This window comes from Sarcophilus harrisii, chromosome 4 (assembly GCF_902635505.1).
Source record: "Sarcophilus harrisii chromosome 4, mSarHar1.11, whole genome shotgun sequence".
In the NCBI taxonomy this organism is placed as follows: domain Eukaryota; kingdom Metazoa; phylum Chordata; class Mammalia; order Dasyuromorphia; family Dasyuridae; genus Sarcophilus; species Sarcophilus harrisii.
The window spans coordinates 382,956,716-382,976,667 of NC_045429.1; the positions used below are offsets into that span (position 1 = coordinate 382,956,716).

Consider the following 19,952-nt stretch of genomic DNA (forward strand, 5'->3'; position numbering starts at 1 on the left):
CCGGTCGGCGAAGCTCCCGGCCCCTCGCAACACTCCGATAAAGGCGCAGGATGGCATCCATGGAATTAAAAAGAAGACCACTGATTTTGGAATCCACTTACTGAAACGCGCTTAAAAACCAAATTATACTGAGATCCAGCAAGGAGAATAGAAAAGATGCCCAAGTTCTTGGACCCCGGGTCCAGAATGAGCGTCCTGAATCCCTTCAATGACATAATTGGTTTTAATTTAGCCCAGAAACTTTCCCTAGGCCCAAATGCTTACTAGTAGAAAAGGCTATCTCCTGCCAAACGAGATGGCCGAGAGGGAATTAGCGTTTGTATGCTGTGTGCCCTAAGTGCTTCACAAATGCCTCATTCCATGCAATAGTCCTGGGAGGGAGGTGCCTGGGAGCTGTGACTATTTGTATACATCAGAGAAGTCCCTCTTATAGGAAATCTGGGTAAGAAGATATTAGGGAGTTGGGACCGGAAAGGAAGGGGCCTTTACATTGTTTCCAAGAGCCCTTAAATTTAATAGCTCGTCGTGTTGAATAAGACAGTGCAAATTTCCGAGCATTTTATAACTATCATTGCGTTTGATCCTCACAACCGCCTTTCGGGGTAGGTGTGGTTATTATTCCCATTCTACAGATGAGGAAACTGAGGCAGGCAGCATTCAAAGGACTTGTCCAAGTTCTCACAGCTTAGTAAGTCTCTGTGGGCAGATTTGCATTCATGTCGTCATGTTCTTTGCGCTGAATCAGTCACCCGGCTTCTGTAAGAGGAAGCATTTGAAAAGAAAATAATTTTTCTTTACTCACAGGTGTTGCGAAACACCATATGGCTCCTGTTTAAGGAGCAGAGATAAGAGAATTCAACGTCTGCTATAAATACTGACAAACTTGAAATAGCTGATCAAAGAGATAGACTGTCTGGAAAGAAGGTAGGAGTGGGGAAATCAGAAATCACAGACTATATAGATAGTGATCGGCTTCCCACCATCTGCCCTTCTGTGCTTCCTTTCTGGCTTCTTCCAAAATGGCTAGGACCAAGGGATATTGGACCTGGAGGCTAGAGGGTCTGAGCTCAAATGGTACTAGAGGTTTTTATTTGCTGTGAGCCAGTCATAAACTCTCTGGGCCCCAACTGGGCCTCTAGTGTCCTTTATAACTCTCAGTCATTCTATGTTCTACACATGTATGTATACTTTTGTAATACCTGTACATCCATCGTGTGTGTGTGTGTTTCCCAGAGCAGGGATCTCAGGTAAGGTGTTTTGTCTACTAAGGCATCTCAGTATCTCTTCTGCAATATATAGTATCAGGGAGGTTTCTGGAATCACTGAGAAAATAGATCAAGGGCCTTGCCCAGGATAACAGCTAGCATGTGACAGAAGCAGGATCTTTTAGGTATCAAGGTCAGCTTTCTTATCCACTGTACCAACAGGCTGACTCTATTTATTAGAATCTTTAAAAGTGAATTTCTTTCCAACCTTTAACATATTTGACCTCTAATATGTTTCTAATTTCTGTAAGATAAAAATGTGATTTGGTCTCATCTTCAACATTAATTCGCCTTTAATTAAAAAATCCCAGTTTGTGGCATAAAATGGGCTTATTCGTCATAACCTAGCATATGGATTTCTTGATTCTTAAAAAAATTCTCTTTTTCTTTTGTTTCATCTTTTATATTAAACTTATGATTCATATATTTAATTTCTTTCTCTGTTTTTCTCTCTGCTTTAATGTCTTCCATATTTTATTCCCTTACCTTTCTGGTGTTCTCCCCATATTTTCCTCTCATAACTTAATGCTCTTCCTTATCTCTTTTCCTTTCTAGGTTCCTGTATGACTCCCTCAAACAAGTTCTGTAATATTTTTCTGGCTTCTCTTCTGCCCTGTGTTCTCTTTTTCTGTCTCTTTTCTCTCCTCCATCTTCCCCCCCACTGTCTTATTCTTGGGGCTAAACAGTGAGAGCAATAAGATTTCTTCTGGACTGGCCAGGCTCCCAGCTCCCTTCAGTTACCATCTGGAGTTCTTCAGGACCCACCTGGCACCCTTCTGCTACTTCCCCAGGCTCCTGGCAATAATATTATAGTGGGAGTAGAGATCATGGAATTGTTGAATGCTCTCTATTCTTTGCCCTTGGATCCCAGAAGGAAGAATGAATAAGAGGATCAATGGGACAACTCTGTTATTGCTCTAAATCCCCTTATCCCTACCTATCTCAGGGTTAGAACTCAAGAGCAGAGGGACTTCTTAATGGCACTCATCCAACTCATTTAGTCCTTAAAAAAAAATCCTGAGAATATGTGGGAATTTAGTAAACACCCTTCCTCATTCCCTCTTACCTTTCCCTTCCTCCCCCTTGATAGCTACCCTTTACATAACTGTTTTATTGATCAATATGCTTAACTAACTGAAGCTGGATGCCTACCTAAATGAGCTCTCACCTTTTTTGGTCAGAGGCCAGATTGGCAACTTAAATAGAAGAACTGAAGCTCAGCATAACTTGACAGTTGGTCATTGCTCATTCTTGACAGCTTGGGCACAGTCCTGAGCATGAGTCAATCACAGAATCAGTGTTTACCAAGCTTCTATAGAATGGATCTGCTCACAAAATTTTTCCCCACCATTGTTTGGAGGAAGAAGGAAGAAATGGCCCTCATGTTGTCCTTCCTATTTGTAGAGAGATCTATTAATGTTACTTGTCATTGGAATTCTCCAATGCGGCAGAAGGTTCTGAAAGGTGACATCTAATGTTGGCCAGTTTTTTGTTTTTAATTCTAATTTATTGGACTCCATTTCCTATAATTCAGGCAATTTGGGAAGCAAAGCTACCATGTTGCCAGTTTTTACAGTGTAAAATCCAGAACTAAGGCACTAGTTAAATAATTTTATTTTGAATGGGATTGATGAGAATAATATACTACAGTGGCATGGTTTATTGTAGAAATAAAGATCCTGTTAATATAAATATAATATTCTTGATTATGATGTCAGGGAGATTATTTTTTTACTTTAATGCTGTTGGTTTTGAAAAGATATATATATATATATATATATATATATATATATATATATTTCTTTGGTTTTAACCATTATCAACTCCTAAGAGGTAACATAGAATAATTCCCAGCATTTTTTGGTTTGCAGATTCCTTTCAAAAACAGAGTTGTGAATTCCCAGAATAATATAATATGCTACTTATAATATTCTTCAATTATTTACTATTTATTTTGTCAGTAAGGAATTTTTAATCATGAATCCCCTGGATCATTGTTGTAACACAGCCCAAAAGGACTTAGTGGTTCACAAATCCTAAGTGGCAACTAACTGTAAGAGGGATACAGAGCAGGTCTTGGGGCTAGGAAGTCCTGGGTTTAAATGCCGTCTGTGGCACATACTGGCAATGTCATCTTGGGCAGTACATCCCAGTTGAGGGAGTATTCTACTGCAAATAAATCAGGTCCAGCCCTTTTCTCTATTATTTCATCATTTAGTTGGGTGAGCCTCCAGGGTCTCATCTGATTCAACTCTCACTGCCTCCAGCCTACAGGTCAGCTAGGTGGTACAGTGGGTAGAGTGCTGAATCTGGAGTCTTGAGTAGCCCTGAGTTCAAATTTCACTTCAAGATTCTTACTAGCTGTGGGACTCTGTGCAAGTCACTTGCACTCTGTTTCAGTTTTCCTATCTGGAAAATGGGGGTGCTAATAGCATCTATCTCTAAGGATCATTATGATAATTGATTGAGAAAATATTTGTAAAGCACTTAGTACAGTGCCAGGCATAGTGGGTGCTATATAAATACTAGCTAATAACAAAGCATATAAAGCAGATTATTGCCTCTCCTATTTTGAAAGATTTTCAAGGAGATCCTATGGCCTGGTAGTGTTTTCTAACATTCATCACATTTAGAGTGATAATCAAGAAGAAAAAGAAATTTAAACACATTTTTTTCCTTGATATTCTTCAGGAGAGAGTTCTTAATGATCTGTTGTCTTTATCATCAGAGCTTTAAAGCCCAGTCTTTTAATCTTCTTCCTAAATTACCAGGAGAAGTAGAGCAGCTAAATGGGGCACTAAATAGAGGGGAGTGTGTGTGAAAGGATAGGAAAGGGGTGTCAGGAAGACTGATTTTCCTGAGCAAACATTTCCTAATTTTGTGACCCCCAGGCAAATCACTCTGTTTGCCTCAGTTTCTCATCTATAAAATGAGCTGAGAAGGATATGGCAAACCACCCCAGTATCTTTGCCAAGAAAACCCCAAATGGGGTCATGAAAAGTCAGATTAGGACTCAACAACAACCACCAAAACAAAAGTTTGAAATAAGAGTTCAAATAATCTATTTGGGACTAGATCCACAATAAAATAACAGCTGTACCTGTCTTATATATAGCACTTAGCACAGGTGTTTAATAACTGTTTATGTTATTACAGTTATAAAGTAAGTCGATTACAGTTATAAAGTAATCTGACAACTTGAAGATTTTTTTTTTAAATGAAAAGAGATTATGTTGAGCTTTCTCTTCTCAGTCCTATACTTTCAATGTTTTCTGAATCATCCTATAACCCTTTCTTTTTTGTTCCAGCCTCAGAGGATGAAGGGGTCCTTCTCCTTGTCCTGGCCAAGAGTTCCATTTTTGCCCTTCATCCTATCCCCTTCTGTATCTTTGGGAACTTGCTTCCTTTCTCACTCTCCAGTCATTATTCACTGGCTTCTTGTTTCCTGCTTATATTCCTACATCTTACCTATCTTTTAAAAAAGGGCAGGTAGGTGGTACAATGCATATACTGCTGAGCTTGATGTCAGGAAAATTCATTTTTTTGAGTTCAGATCCAGCCTCAGACACATTTTAGATGTGTGATCTTGGGCAAGTCAAGTAACCCTATTTGCCTCAGTTTTTCATCTATAAAATAAGCTGGAAAAGGAAATGGCAAACCCCTGTAGTTTCTTTGCCAAGAAAATCCCAAAAAGGATCAGAGAGAGTCAGACATGACTGAAAAACAACTAAAACAATGAAAATCCTTAAAAAAAAAAAAAAAAAAAAAACTTCACTGGATTCTAGCATCATCCCTTCAAGCAGTCTTCCTATGTAACTTCTCCCTTTCACAGTTAGACTCCGACAAAGGATCAGTTCCACTCATTGCCTGTAATTCCTATCATCCCACAGGCTTCCCAACTTCTTGTCATGCATGTTTAACCCAGTCATTAACTGGTTATCCCCAAGTTTGTCAGCAATCACTAAATTGCTAACAATGGACCTTGTTCTGTTTCATGTAATCACACAATGTCAGAGTTGGCAGAGACCTTAGAAGTTCTCCCTACAACATTCTTGGCAAGCAGCCTCTGACTGAGGGTTTGTATTTAGGGACAGTTCAATTTGTTAAGAAGTTTTAAAAAATTTTTTTCCTGACGAATCTAAATTTGCTTCTTTGAAGTTTCTACCTCTTGATCTTGGTTGTGCCTTCTTGAGACAAACGGTACAGGTCTAAAGCTTTTTTCAAATGATACTCCTTCAAATAATTGAGAGGTGTGATACCTCCATCCCTTGCAGTTTTCTCTTTTCTGGGCTAAATATTCCTACTTCCTTCACCTGAACTTCATGGGACATGGACTTCAAGCTCTTGACCATTCCAGGTCTCCTTGTTTTAATCTGTTCTACTGATCTGTCTGGCTGTCCAGCCAGCTCTGAATCCATCAAATTGTACTGTCTTCCAATACACAGATCTGTTCCCTCTTCCTATCCCATGTGAGAGTACGACATTGATTAAATCCTTGAAAAAATGTAGATAAACTTACATTGTAGTCTTCCCCAATCTACCAGGACAGGTAGCAAAAAAAAGCAATGGAAAAAGCAAAAAAAAGATGGAAAACTATTCTTGACAAAATCACTTGGCTCTTATAATTACTGTTTTTTTTTTTCTGTAACTACCATGTCTTTAATAATAACTTTCTAGAAGAATAGAACTTCTAGAATAATAAATTTCTAGAATTTTTATAGAAGAATAAGATGAAGCTCTTTTTAATCACTCTTCACTTTTATGAAAGTCTGCAAAGTATTTGGCCCTTTTTAATTTCAATGATATCTTTTAATATATCTCAATAATCTTCTTCTCTGTGATCATTCAAATAACCATAAATTCTTTGAGTATAGAGTTAGAAAGTTCTCCGGTTCATCTGGAGATTTGTATTCTCCAAGGGCAGCTAGGCACTCTATTATTATTTCCCTATTTGTCTGGAGCCCGGATGTGCTAGAGCCAACTCTTACCTGTAATATCTTTAGTATGAGCATTTTTCCTTGGGAAGTCAGCAAACACTGCAAATCAGGGTTTTGTTTATTGTTTTCTTGATTGTCTAGATTTAAGAAAGTAATATAGAAGATATTGATAATGCAGATTAAGCTTAAAAGTTCATCCTGCTGCAAATTCTCTTTCCCCTTTTCCCCCAAAAGAGCCAGTTGTTAAAATTTACCAGTATACCTTTGATCTAGAGTCCCTAGGAGCCTTTTTAATTCTATCCTTTCCTATTCCAAGAATTATTCTTCTTGGTTAAGAGCATAGATCAAAATTAAGACCACCTTCTCTCTGATGTCATTTATAAAAATGTCATCCATCCTGTACAGGGGTCCTAGTCAGTCTTTGATACTTTTTTCCCCTCTAAAACAGCTAACAACAACAAAAAAAAAAACAAAACCCAACAGATCTTTTTTTGTTATCCTTAGCTCACTTCAGCAACTTCAGTGCATCCTAAAATTTAGATCTACTATCTATATTCTTGCCAGGCTTTTATATTTATCCTCTGTTACCTGACCTTTTCTCATTTTCTTTATGTATTTTTTTTTTAAAGTCAAAGTCCTGTAAGACTATATATCCATAGCTATCTCTTTTGAGATAACTCTTGTTATTTCTCCTTAGAGGTATTTTTTCACTTTTTTATCCTCAAAACTTAATTTTTCAAAGTTTCCCATGCCTACTGTAGAAGCATCCTAATTATTTTTATCTGAATCCTTTTGGTATCTGCTTTTGTTAAATCTGAAGTGCATGTCAGATCACAAACAGATGTTTTCTCCTCTCTCACAAGTCTTATATAAGAGATTGGTCACTTCACCTTTGCCTCTCAAAGTCTACTAATTTCTACCTCAGCAGCCAGTTCCTTTTGGTGCAGAGAATATGATCCAGATTTGAATCTTTTCCTTATTGATTTCTTCACCTTTTGAAGGATGAAAATATGAAGAAAAGCCAGACAATTATTATTCTTGGTTTTTTTTAAATATATTTTTTATTGAAGCTTTTTATTTTCAAAACACATGCATGGATAATGTTTCAACATTAACCCTTGCAAAACCTTGTGTTCCAATTCCCCCCCTTCTGGATGGCAAGTAATCCAATATATGTTAAACATGGTAAAAATATATGTAAATCTAATGTAGGCAGACATATTTATACAGTTATCTTGCTGCACAAGAAAAATCAGATCTAAAAGGAAGAAAAATGAGAAAGAAAATAAAATTCAAAGAAATAACAAAGAAGTAAAAATATTATGTTGTGATTTACTCTCAGTTCCCACAGCCCTCTCTCTGGGTGTAGATGGTTCACATCATCACAAAATCATTGGAAATAGCCTGGCAATTATTAGAAGCTCTGCTTTTAGCAGAGCAAGAACTTGCCAGCAGATATCTGAATAATCAAAGTCTTCTGCCTCTGTCCCAGGCTTGTGATATATTTCTCAAACTTCTCATTTATTTCCTTTTTTCCTCCTGTCCTGTAGTAGTTTGTGATGATTGTGATGACGAAGTTATTTTTACTTTTTTCTTTTACCACTCTTTTCCCAGATGTTCTTCATGTTCGCTGTGCTCTGGTTCCTGGATTTTCTTACTTTCTTAATATACAGTGGTACCTTTCCTTCCCCAATGTATCATTTTTAATCTTATAAATAATATCTTGGGAATATTTATACAGAGGCATTTTATATATCTGTAGAATTTGACATTATTTTTCAGCCCTTCCTTCTGGATACCCAGGGAAGTGCCTTTGTTATATTACTCTCTCCTATTTCTCCTTCTATCTGTGTGATCACTCTCTCTTAAGTCTTCTTTGCTGCTATGTCCTGTTCTATAACCATGGCTGTTCTTAAGGCTCTGTTCTGGGCCCTCTTCTTTTAATCCCTTTGCTCTTTCTTCTGATGATATCATCAGTTCCAGTTTTATTATATCTGTGCAGATGGCTCCCATATCCATCCAACCATAGTCTCTCTCTCTCTCCTGGGCACCAGTCCTGCATCACCAGCTGCCTAGTGAACATTTCAAACTGGGCAGCTAAAATCAACATGTCCAAAACAGAACGCATTATCTCCTCCCCCTCCAAAAAAAGTCCTTTTTTATTTCTGTTAATGGCACCATTTTCCTCCCCCCTCACCAAGGTTTGTCTTGGAGTCATTTACTCTTCCATTTCCCCTCTTTCTCATCTTTCACGTTTAATTAGCTGTAAAAGCCCTGGTGATTCTATCTCTATGATATTTTTTACACTCATTTATATCTCTGCTCATACAGACATCACCCTAGCTTGGGCCTTGGTTATCTCTTGCCTTGACTTTTGCATTAGTCTCCTAAATGGCTTCTGTTTCTGTTTTTTCCCTAAGCTTGTACATCTTTCACAGTTTGCCAAAATAATCTTTCCAAAACATAAATGTGCCATTCTCTACTCAATCTTCAGTGGGTCCCTGTTACTATTAGAATAAAATGCAAAATCCTCAGCTGAGTAATTATTTACAATCCTTAAAAATGTGGTATCACATATCAAATTATACCTTCTTTGATGGGGGAGGGAAAAAATTTGGAACCCAAACTGAAAAAAAAAAGTTAAAAATTGTCTTTACATGTAATTGGAAGAAATAAAATAATCTTACATTAAACAAAAAAATAGATTGTGGTGCCAGAGTATCCAGCCTTATTAGATATCATTCTCTTTTATGCATATACTCTTTGTTTTAACTACACTGGTCTATTTGTACCCTGAATTTAACGCTTCAACCCCATGTTCTTTACTTTTTGTTTATTTAAAATGTTTTGTTGCTATTTAAGTTTATTAACTATTTCCTTAATATTTGATTGATATAGAGTCAAATCTTTAGAGTAATTTGGATAGTATCGTCATTTTTGCTATGTTGGCAATGGGAGACTATTCCTTAGCAGCTATCAGTGGACAGTGGAGTAGTCATCAGTGGACTACTTGAGTTCCTAAGGGGGAAATTACCTTCTCATTTGGGGAGAAGGTGGTTCAGGAAAATTTTCTGGTGGCATTGGAACTGAGGTAAGACCTGAGCAGGTGAGGATAGGTTGGGCATTATAGGCCTAGGGAACAGTTATTGAACACAGGCACAGAGATAGAGGACAGGATATTTCATATTGGTTGACCTGTTCATAGAATTTTTAAAAAAGTTATTTTAAATTGCATGCTTGATAAGAGAAAAGAATAATCATTTATCTAGTGCTTTCTATGTGCCAGGAACTGTGTTAAGAACTTTACAAATATTATTTTATGTGATCCTTACAACAAGGTAGGCTCTATTATTGTCTCCATTTTACAGTTGAGGAAATTGAGTCAGAGATTAAATGACTTGAAGTGATTAAAAGGATGTATTTGAACTCAGGTTTTTCTTTTTCCAGGCCCAGAGCTCTATCTATTGTGCCACCTAATTGCCTTTCTGCCACATGATAAATATAAACATTTCAAAATACAAAAGACAGGAAAAGAGGATTTACAAACTTCTATTATGTATTTCATTTTAAATACATGTAAATTTTGTGTGTGTATATATATATGTGTCTGTATGAATATACACACAACACAAAACTGCCCTGTTTGTCCTTGTTCCCTTCTGAATTTCCTGCTCTTAATGTATTTTTAAAAGATGTTTCAATGACAATATTTTTTTGCATCATTCTCACTACCCATCAACTACTCTTCTATATAATATCCCTGACCCCCACCTAGAGACTCTCTCTTGTAACTCATAAGTAAAACTAAGCAAAACAAATTTACCTACTGACCATGTATGAAAAGGCATGGCACATTCTATATCTCTAGTCTATCCCCTTTTGTTTCACTTAATAGTATTCTCCCTCTCCCCCCCCCCAATTACATGTAAAGATAGTTTTCAACATTCAATTTTGTAAGATTTTGAGTTCCAAATCTTTCTTCCTCCTTCCTTTCCTTCCCCTCTCCTAATACAGAAAGCAATCTGATATAAGTACAATCATCTTTCTGCAATCTGATATAAGTACAACTCCCTTTCTGGGAAGGAAGTTTTCCTTATTGTTCCGAAGTCATGTTTGATCATTCCATTGATCAGAGTTCTTAAGTCATTCAGAGTTGTTTTCATTTATATCATACAATTGCTCATAGAGTTTCCATTTAAGGACTTTCAAATATTTAACTAATTTTTATATGTATATGCATATAATTTATAATAAATATATTAATGTTTTACTAATTATATATTATTTATATATTTAACTAATAGACATCTTTTACATATAACTAATTTATATTCCACATAAAAATTAACATATATATATATATATATACACACACAAACACACATACACACAAATACTTAAATACCCATACATAAATAAATGTGCATTTATATACTATGTTAATAATCATATTAGCTTTATAACTTCAAGGATCTATAAATCAATGTAGGTACTTTTTCCATTAATGCAAATTTCAATAAACCTATAATTTACTAAGTCAAATTTAAGATGTTTTGTGTGTGTGTGTGTGTGTGTGTGTGTGACAAACATTTCATTTTGTTTTTCAGAGAAATTGGTACAATTATCAGATCATTAGGCTGCTGTCCAAGTGAAGGAGAACTGCACGATTTGATAGCAGAGGTAAGTAAGACTAAAAGGATTTTATCTCAGATTTTTTTTTAAAGCCTTGAAAAATTTGTCATATTTTTTTAATGTGGGGGTCAGCTAGATGGTGCATTAGATAGACGACCAGTCCTTGAGTCAAAAGTATTAAAGTTCAAATCCAACCTTAGACACTTACCACTTACTGTGTGACTGTAACCCCAATTGCCTTGCCCCCTCCCCATAAAAGTTATAAAAATGTGTAAGAGGCAAGGGATGATCCTGGATTTGATCCTTGATTCCAGTTCCAACTCAGCCAGTTAGAAGCTATGTGACCTTGTGTGAGTGAATTTGTCTATCTGACCCTCACTCAGTTTATTTTTCTCTTCTACAGAACTGTTAAAAACAACTTTGTAAACTATAAAACATTAAACAAATGTTAGCTATTGTTGTCTTGTAAAATAAATTTTTTTTTAATAGCACACTTTCTTCCTTTTAGTAAGGGAAGACCAAATATAAAGAGATCAACAGTAAAAATTTAAAATCAACAAATCAGTATTTTTGACCATGTGCTGAGTGCTGTTTGGATGTTAAAGCACTTCTTATCTTGGATGAGATTACAATATACTTTGGGAGATAAGAGTAAAGTACATGTGCAGTAACAAGCAAATAATGTGGCAGTATATAATTAAGAACTAAATTATATAATGCAGACTAATTTCTATAGAAGTTTAAAAAGCTTTGTATTATAATTAAGTTTTTAAAATTATAAATGTACAGTATGAATATACAATATACATATATTTGCATATTCATACAGTACATATATAATTTAAAAAAGTTAAATATATATTGTATATTATAAAATATATAATAATATATATAATATATAATAAATATATATAAAATATATTATTAAATATTATATATTGTATATTATATATACACACAATAGTATTCACTAAAACTATTGGATATGCTGATTAAAAAATAGAAAAGTAGGTCAGTGGAATAAACTTTATAAGAATCAGAAATCATTGAATTCAATTAATCCAATATTCAACACATTTGAAAATGTAAATTAGTGGGGGAAAACTTGTTTGACAAGAGCTGCTAAGGGAAACTGGAAAGTAGTTTGGCAGAAATTAAGTGTATACTAACATGTTATTCCACATAGCATGATAAGTTCAAAATGGATACTTTACTTCAATATTTAGACTTACTATAAAAAAATTGAATATAATAAGATTGGATAACTTTTATAGGTATACCTAGGGATAAAATTCTTAACCAAATAAGGAACAGAGGCAGTGACAAAAGATAAAATATATTATCTCAGTGCTTTAAAATGACTAGATTATAGCTAGAATAAGAAAAGAAATTGCTGACTGGGAAGAAAATTTGTGCATATCTTTGATAAGGGTTTGATAACCCAGATATATAGAGAACTAACATAAATGTATGAGATTAAAAGCCACTTTCTGATTGACAAGTGATTAAAGGATATTAACAGGGTTTTTTTGCTTTTATTTTTTAAAAAATAGCTTTTTTATTTTCAAAATATATGCATAGAGCAAGTTAATTGTATAAATATGTATGCATGTATTGGGTTAACATATATTTTTACCATGTTTAACATATATTGAATTATTTGCTATCTAGGGGAGTGGGTGGAGAGGAAGGGAGGGAAAAATTGGAACACAAGGTTTTGTAAGAGTCAATATTAAAAAAGTATCCATTCATATGTTTTGAAAATAAAAAAGCTTTAATTAAAAAAACTTATACTACAAATATATATATGCAAAGATAATTTTCAACATTCACCCTTGCAAAATCTTGTGTTCCAAATTTTTTCTTCTGCTTCCCCCCCACCCCTTTCTCTAGAGAGTAAGTAATCCAATATGTTAAACATGTGCAATTCTTTTATACAATTATCATGCTACACAAGAAAAATCAGATCAAAAAAGAAAAAAAAAAAGAAAAAACAAAAAAGCAAGCAAACAACAACAAAAAGTAAAAATATTGTGTTGTGATCCACATTCAGTCCCCATAGTTCTTTTTCTGGATGCAGATGGCTCTCTTCATCTCAAGTCTATTTTAACTGGTCTAAATCACCTCATCCTTGAAAAGAGCCAAGTCCATCACAGCTGTTTGTGACATAATCTTGTTATTGTTGTGTACAGTGTTCTCTTGGAGTTACACTCTTCACTTAGTATCAATTCACATAAATTTCTCCAGGCTTCTCTGAAATCATCCTGCTGGTTGTTTCTTATAGAATATTATATTATATTATATTATAGAATATTCTATAACATTCATATTCAGACATTCCCCAGCTGATGGGTATCCACCCAGTTTCCAGTTTCTTGCCACTATAAAAAAGGCTGCGACAAACATTTTTGCACATGTGGGTCCTTTTTCCCTTTTTTATGATTTCTTTGGGATTCAAGTCCAGCAGAGACACTTGCTGGGTCAAAGGGTATGCACAGTTTACCTTTGGTCATAGTTCCAAATCTCTCTCAAGAATGGTTGGATCATTTCACAACTCCACCAACAATATATTAGGTTCCTAGTTTTCCCTTATCCCTTCCAATATTTATCAGTATCTTTTCCTATCATTTTAGACAATCTGAGGGGTATATAGTGGTACCTCAGAGTTGTCTTAATTAGCATTTCTTTGATCAATTGTAATTTAGAGCATTTTTTATATAACTAGAAATGGTTTTAATTTCTTCATCTGGAAATTGTCTATTCATATTCTTTGACCATTTATCAATTAGAGAATGGCCTGTACTTTTATAAATTTGCGCCAATTCTCTTTATATTTTAGAAATAAAGCCTTAATCAGAACCCATGGATGTAAATTTTTTTCCCCAGCTTTCTGCTTTCCTTCTAATCTCGTCTGCATTGGTTTTGGTTGTACAAAAACTTTTTAACTTAATATCAAAATTATCCATTTTGCATTTAATAATGTACTCTAGTTCTTCTTGGGCCATAAATTCCTTCCTTTTCCACAGATTTGACAGAGATTTTTCCTTGTTCTCCAATTTGCTTATAGTAGTATTCTTTAATGTCTAAATCATGAACCCATTTTGCTCATATCTTAGTATAGGTTGTTAGGTGTTGGTCAATGCCTAGTTTCTGCCATACTAGTTTATAATTTTCCCAGCAATTTTTGTCAATTCTTATCCTGGGGTCTTTGGATTTATCAAACACTAGATTACTACAGTCATTGACTTTTTTTTAATTATAGCTTTTTATTTACACAACATATGCATAGATAATTTTTCAACATTGACCCTTGCAAAACCTTCTGTTCCAACTTTTCCCCTCCTTTCTCCCACCCCCTCCCCTAGATGGCAGGTTGTCCAATACAAGTCACTGACTATTATGTCTTATGAACCTAACCTATTCCATTAATCACCTATTCTATTTCTTAGCTGGTATCAAATAGTTTTGATGGCTGATGCTTTATAATATAGTTTTAGATCTGTTACAGCCAGGCCACCTTTATTTGCATTTCCCCCCCCCCCCCTTAATTCCCTTGAAATTCTTGACCTTTTGTTCTTCCATATGAACTTAGTCATTTTTTCTAGCTCTGTAAAATAATTTCTTGTCAGTTTGAGTGGTATGGCACTGAATAAGTAGATTAATTTAGGTAGAATTGTCATTTTTATTATATTAGCTCAGCCAACCCATAAGGACTTGAAATTCTTCCAATTATTTAAATTTGACTTTATTTGTACAAAAAGTGTTTTGCAATTGTGTTCATGTAGTTTCTGACTTTGTCTTGCCAGGTAGACTCCCAAATATTTTATATTATCTATAGTTATTTTAAATGGAACTTCTCTTTGTAGTTCTTTATTTTATTTTATTTTATTTTTTCCTGAGGCAATTGGGGTTAAATGACTTGCCCAAAGTCACACAGCTAGGAAGTGTTAAGTGTTTGAGAGCAGATTTGAACTCAGGTCCTCCAGACTTCAGGGCTGGTTCTCTATCCACTGCGCCATCTAGCTGCCCTTTCTTTGTATTTTTTGATGATGGATTTTGTTGGGAACATATGCTGATGATTTATGTTCTTATATCTTGCAACTTTTCTGAAGTTGTTAATTGTTTATGGTAGTTTTTAAGTTGATTTTCTAGGATTCTTATACCATCAAATTATCTGCAAAGAATGATAATTTGGTTTCTTCATTACTCTTATTTCTTGAATTTCTTTTTCTTCTATTATTGCTAAAGCTAACATTTCTAACACAATATTGAATAGTAATGATGAGAGTGGACAATCTTGTTTCACCTCTGATCTTATTGAGAATACTTCGTTTATCCCCATTGCATATATTTGCTGATGGTTTTAAATATATGTTACTGATCATTGCCAACTTTTATCACTTGCCAACTTTTAATTATTTATTTCCTTCAAACTGCTTTTTAATTCTTAAATTTTTTTTCCTTAACCCATAAAAAGCTTTTTCAAGGGATTCAGTTCTGGATTACAGCCTTCCTCTCTATCTCGGTCTATTCTTTTCTTTTGGAGGACATCAGAGTACATATTGATATCCCCTTGCTGTCCAGTTCACCAACCCTCTGAAGTTTGATGACTAAATCTTTATGATGATGTAGTCTCCTACAGAGATGATTATACCCTTAATAGTAGCTCAGGTCTGACTCGGACTGCACTGAGATTTTGGATTGAATGATATGAAATACTTGTGGTTCCTATATGAGTTAACAAAAGAAGGTTGACAGGGAGATGACTATGAACCACTACATAGAATTCCCAATCCCTTTATTTTTGTCCGCCTGCATTTTTGATTTCCTTCACAGACTAATGGTACACTATTTCAAAGTCTGACTCTTTTTATGCAGCAAAATAACTGTTTGGACATGTATATATATATTGTATTTAACCTATACTTTAACATATTTAACATGTATTGGTTAACCTGCCATCTAGGGGAGGGGATGGGGGGAAGGAGGGAAAAAGTTGGAACAAAAGGATTTGCAACTATCAATGCTGAAAAATTACCTATGCATATATTTGTATGTATATATATATATATATATATATATATATATATATATATATATATATATAATGTGTGTCTAGGAAGCCATAACAGTGTTCTGAGCCTTAGTTCTCTGAGTCAACTAAATCTCAAGGTCAGTTGTAATACTGTTAAGGAAAATCTAGCCCAATCTATATAGGCAGGGACTTGAGACATTGATTCTTCCACATCTGGGATCTCAACATTATTGTGCTCAACTGTGCAACATAGAACTCCATTCATAAAGCCACAAACCATTTACCATCTACCCTCTTTGCTTCTATTCATATACTGCTGAACATTGCTTGAAAAAATAGACCGTGTCTTTTGGGTGCACTATAATTTATATTATTATCAGAGGGGTGGAGCTGTGACATTTTTATTATTATTTACTGATTAACTCTACCATACTCTCTATAACAGCTAGCCAAACTTTCTCTTTTAGCCTAAATCTCTTAACCATTCCTTCTTTCCTAAATCTCTTACAACATTCCTTCTTTCCTCCTCCCAGCATCCCACGTTAATGATTAAATAGAGGCTCTGTATTATAAGCTCTAGTTCCTAGATCTCTACATCATTCTTTCCTCCTTCTTTCTTATCTTTGAGGATGAGATTTGTCCTCTTGAAAAGTCCAGCTCTCCTACTTGTACTCTTAATTCTATTCTAACCCAAATCTTCCTTAGCATGTCCCTTCAATCATTTCCTCTCTAATCTTCATTCAATCCTTTGTTTCCTGATCTTCTTCATTATCTCCTACACATTTTCCTAGGTCTTTTCTACCGTTTAAAAAGGAAAAAAACCAAACCAAACCAAAAAAACCAACCCTTAACTTGATGTTGTCAGATCCTTAAGGTATCTTTATTTCTTTTTCTCTTTCACAAATGAACTCTACCCTTTTTTTTTCTTTCTTTCTATTTTCTTACTTCTTACTCATTCATCCCCCAGCAATCTGGCTTCCAACTCAACTGAAATGGTCCTTTGCAGGGTTACCAATAATATTAACTGCCAAAGCCAATCCCTAAATTCTTTTTTTTTAAAAATGTTTTTATTGATTTTTTTTGGACATTATCAGTTATCTGTAGAATTTTTCTTCCTCTTCTTCCTCCTCCTCCCAAAAAGTCACTTCATATAGCAATTTTTTTTTAAAGATAGTAAACAATAACAAAAAGAACCATGCGCAATGTGTAATACCTGTGGATTTATATGAAGAGGTGGCTTGGGATGGTCTTTTCATACTCGTTCTTTATAACTCAATTATATTCATTTTTATTTTTTGAGATGTGGTATTTTTTTTTTTATTTACATTGTTATAGTCGTGTGTATATTGTTTTCTTGGCTCTGTTTATTTCACTCTGTATAATTCATATAGATCTTTCCATGTTTTTTATATTTATAACATAAAATTATTTTTATAGTTCAGTAATATTTTATTACATTCATGTACTGCAATTTGTGTAGACATTCCCTAATAACAAAGCATGTGCTTTGTTTCAAATTCTTTGCTTTCACAAAAAAGTACTGCTATAAATATTTTGATATATCTGGGGACTTTCTTCTTCTTAATGGCTTCTTTGGGATATAAGCCCACTAATGAAGTTTCTGGTTCAAAGGGTGTGGATATGTTAATCAATTCATTTGCATAATTCCAAATTACTTTTCAAAATGGATATTCCACGTCACAGTTCCACCAACAATATATTAGTGTGCGTGTCTTTATACAACTTTCCACAATTGACTATTGCCATTTTTTTTTTTTTTTTTGGTTAATTTATAAGGTGTTAGGTGAAACTTCAAGGTTATTTTTGATATATATTTCTCTGATTTGGAGCTTTTTTTTTTTTTCTTGTGGCAGAGAATATTTTGCAGTTTTTCTTTTGAGGACTGTTGTTTATATCCTTTGGCTATTTATCTATTAGGGAATGGTTATTAGTTGTATATATGCAGTTGTATGTATATATATAACAATTATTTATATACCTTGGATATCAAACTCATATTAGAGGAATTTAATAAATAGTTTTTTTCCATTTGATCACTTTGTTCTTATCCTAGGTATGTTAATTTTGTTTGTGCATAAGCTTTTCAGCTTTATATAATCAAAGTTTTTTGATTTGATCTTTTATAATTGTCTCTATTCCCTATTTGGATAAGAATACATCTGTTAACCATTTCTGTGAGAGTTATATGACCTATTTCTCTTCCGTTTTTTTTTTTTTTTTTTTTAATAATATGATCTTTAAGACCATCTAAAGAGGATTAAGGCCATCTATCTATTTAGAATATATTGTGGAATATAGTATAACATACTGGTCTAAGCCTGTTTTATAGCAGTTTTTATTAAATAAAGGGTTTTTTTCCCCCTCCCAGGTAATTTATGTTTTCTACTTTATCAAATCTTATGTTATTGAGATTCTCCTTTGTCTAGTCTGTTTCACGGATCTGTCTTTCTTTTTCTAACCAATATCAAATGGTTTTTGATGATTCCTGCTGCTTAATATCTTTTGAGGTCTGGAAGATTACTTCTTTTTATCATTTCCTTTGCTATTCTAGGTATTTTGTTTTTCAAAATGAATTTTGTTATTGTTTTTAATCAAGTTTCATGAAGTGCTCCCTTGGTAATTTAAGATAATAAGAAAATTATTAATTAATAGTATAGATTAACTTTGTATAATATTGTCATTTTAATTCTGTTGACATGGTTCAGCCATGAGTACTGAATATTTCTCCAGCTATTTCAGTGTTATTCTTTATTTCTTTGAGGAACACTAATTTTTTTTTCTTTTCTTTCTTTTTTTTTTTTTTTTTTTTTTTTTTTTGCTGAGCCAATTGGGGTTAAGTGACTTTCACAATATCACACAGCCAGGAAATATTAGGTGTTTCAGATCACATTTGAACTCAAATCCTCCTGACTTCAAGACTGGTGCTCTATCCACTGCACCACCTAGCTGACTCTAAGGAGCACTCTGTAATTAAATCTATACAAGTGTTTTATGTGCTTTTAGAAGTTGATCCCTATATATTTAATGCATTTTGTAGTTATCTGGAGTTAGGTTTTCCTTTCCTTGATTGTTTTTTAGATTTTGTTATTATTATATAGAAATACTATTTACTTTTGTGGGTTTGTTTTGTAACCTGTAATTTTGCTAAAATTGTTGTTTCAATTAGTATCTTTCCTGATCCACTAAGATTTTCCAAACATGCCATCCGTCAGTCAATAAATATTTACTGTGTGTTAGGTAAACCAGTGGCCTATTTTCAATCTTCATTCTACTTGACTCATCTGTAGCTTTTAAGATTGTTGATATTGACCCTCCTCTTCCATGACTTCAGTTGCACTATTCACTCTCTCTTGGCTTTCCTCCTACTTTGTCTGACCACTCTGTTTTTAACATCCTTGATACATCATTATTTTTTCCCCTTACCACTAAGCATGAGTGTCCCTCACAGCTTTGTTGTGAGTCCTTTTCTCTTTCCTTTCTACATTCTCTCCATACCGTCAATTTTCATGTGTTCAAGTGTTATATTTATATATATGATTCCAGAATAGATATATCATTTCCAGCTTTAATCTCTCTTTTGAATTTCAGTCCTGCATTTTCAGCTACCTACTGGATATTCTGTAGACATTTCAAACTCAGTAGCTCCAAACTGGAATTCATTATATTTCTCCCATTAAACCCATCCATCTTCTAAAACTTCCTTTTTCTGTTAAGGGCAGCACCATCCTGCTAGTCACTCTATTGCTTATTCTCTTCTTCAATCAGTGGCTAAAACATCAGTTCTGTTGATTACAACTTTTTTCGTGTTTATCCTTTTCTCTCCACAAATAGCCATTAGCCTAGTTTTGACCTTCCCCCTTCCTTAAAAATAAATTTTTGGTATCTTTCCCTTATCACTTCTTAACAGGACTATTTGTAATCTAACCAATCTATTACTAGCTAACATTTATATAGTGCTCACTAAGTGCTAGGCTCTGTATGATTATCTCATCTTACCTTCACAACCATCCTAAGAAGTAGTTGTTGTTATTATCCCCATTTTACAAATAGGGAAACCGAAGC

General features: G+C 34.1%; 1 protein-coding gene across 5 annotated transcripts in view; it reads left to right on the top strand.

Annotated features, from left to right (window-relative positions):
• EFCAB2 (EF-hand calcium binding domain 2) overlaps window positions 1-19,952 on the top strand; it is a 149,942-nt gene that overhangs the window by 58,511 nt on the left and 71,479 nt on the right. For all 5 annotated transcript variants that reach the window (XR_004233962.1, XR_004233963.1, XR_004233964.1 and 2 more), the window contains exon 3: window positions 10,810-10,882. Coding sequence is in view for 2 of the 5 variants with exons in the window: in XM_003767767.4 (XP_003767815.1) it covers window positions 10,810-10,882 (73 nt within the window). In the remaining 3 variants the exon portion in view is untranslated. The remainder of the gene's footprint in view (window positions 1-10,809; window positions 10,883-19,952) is intronic.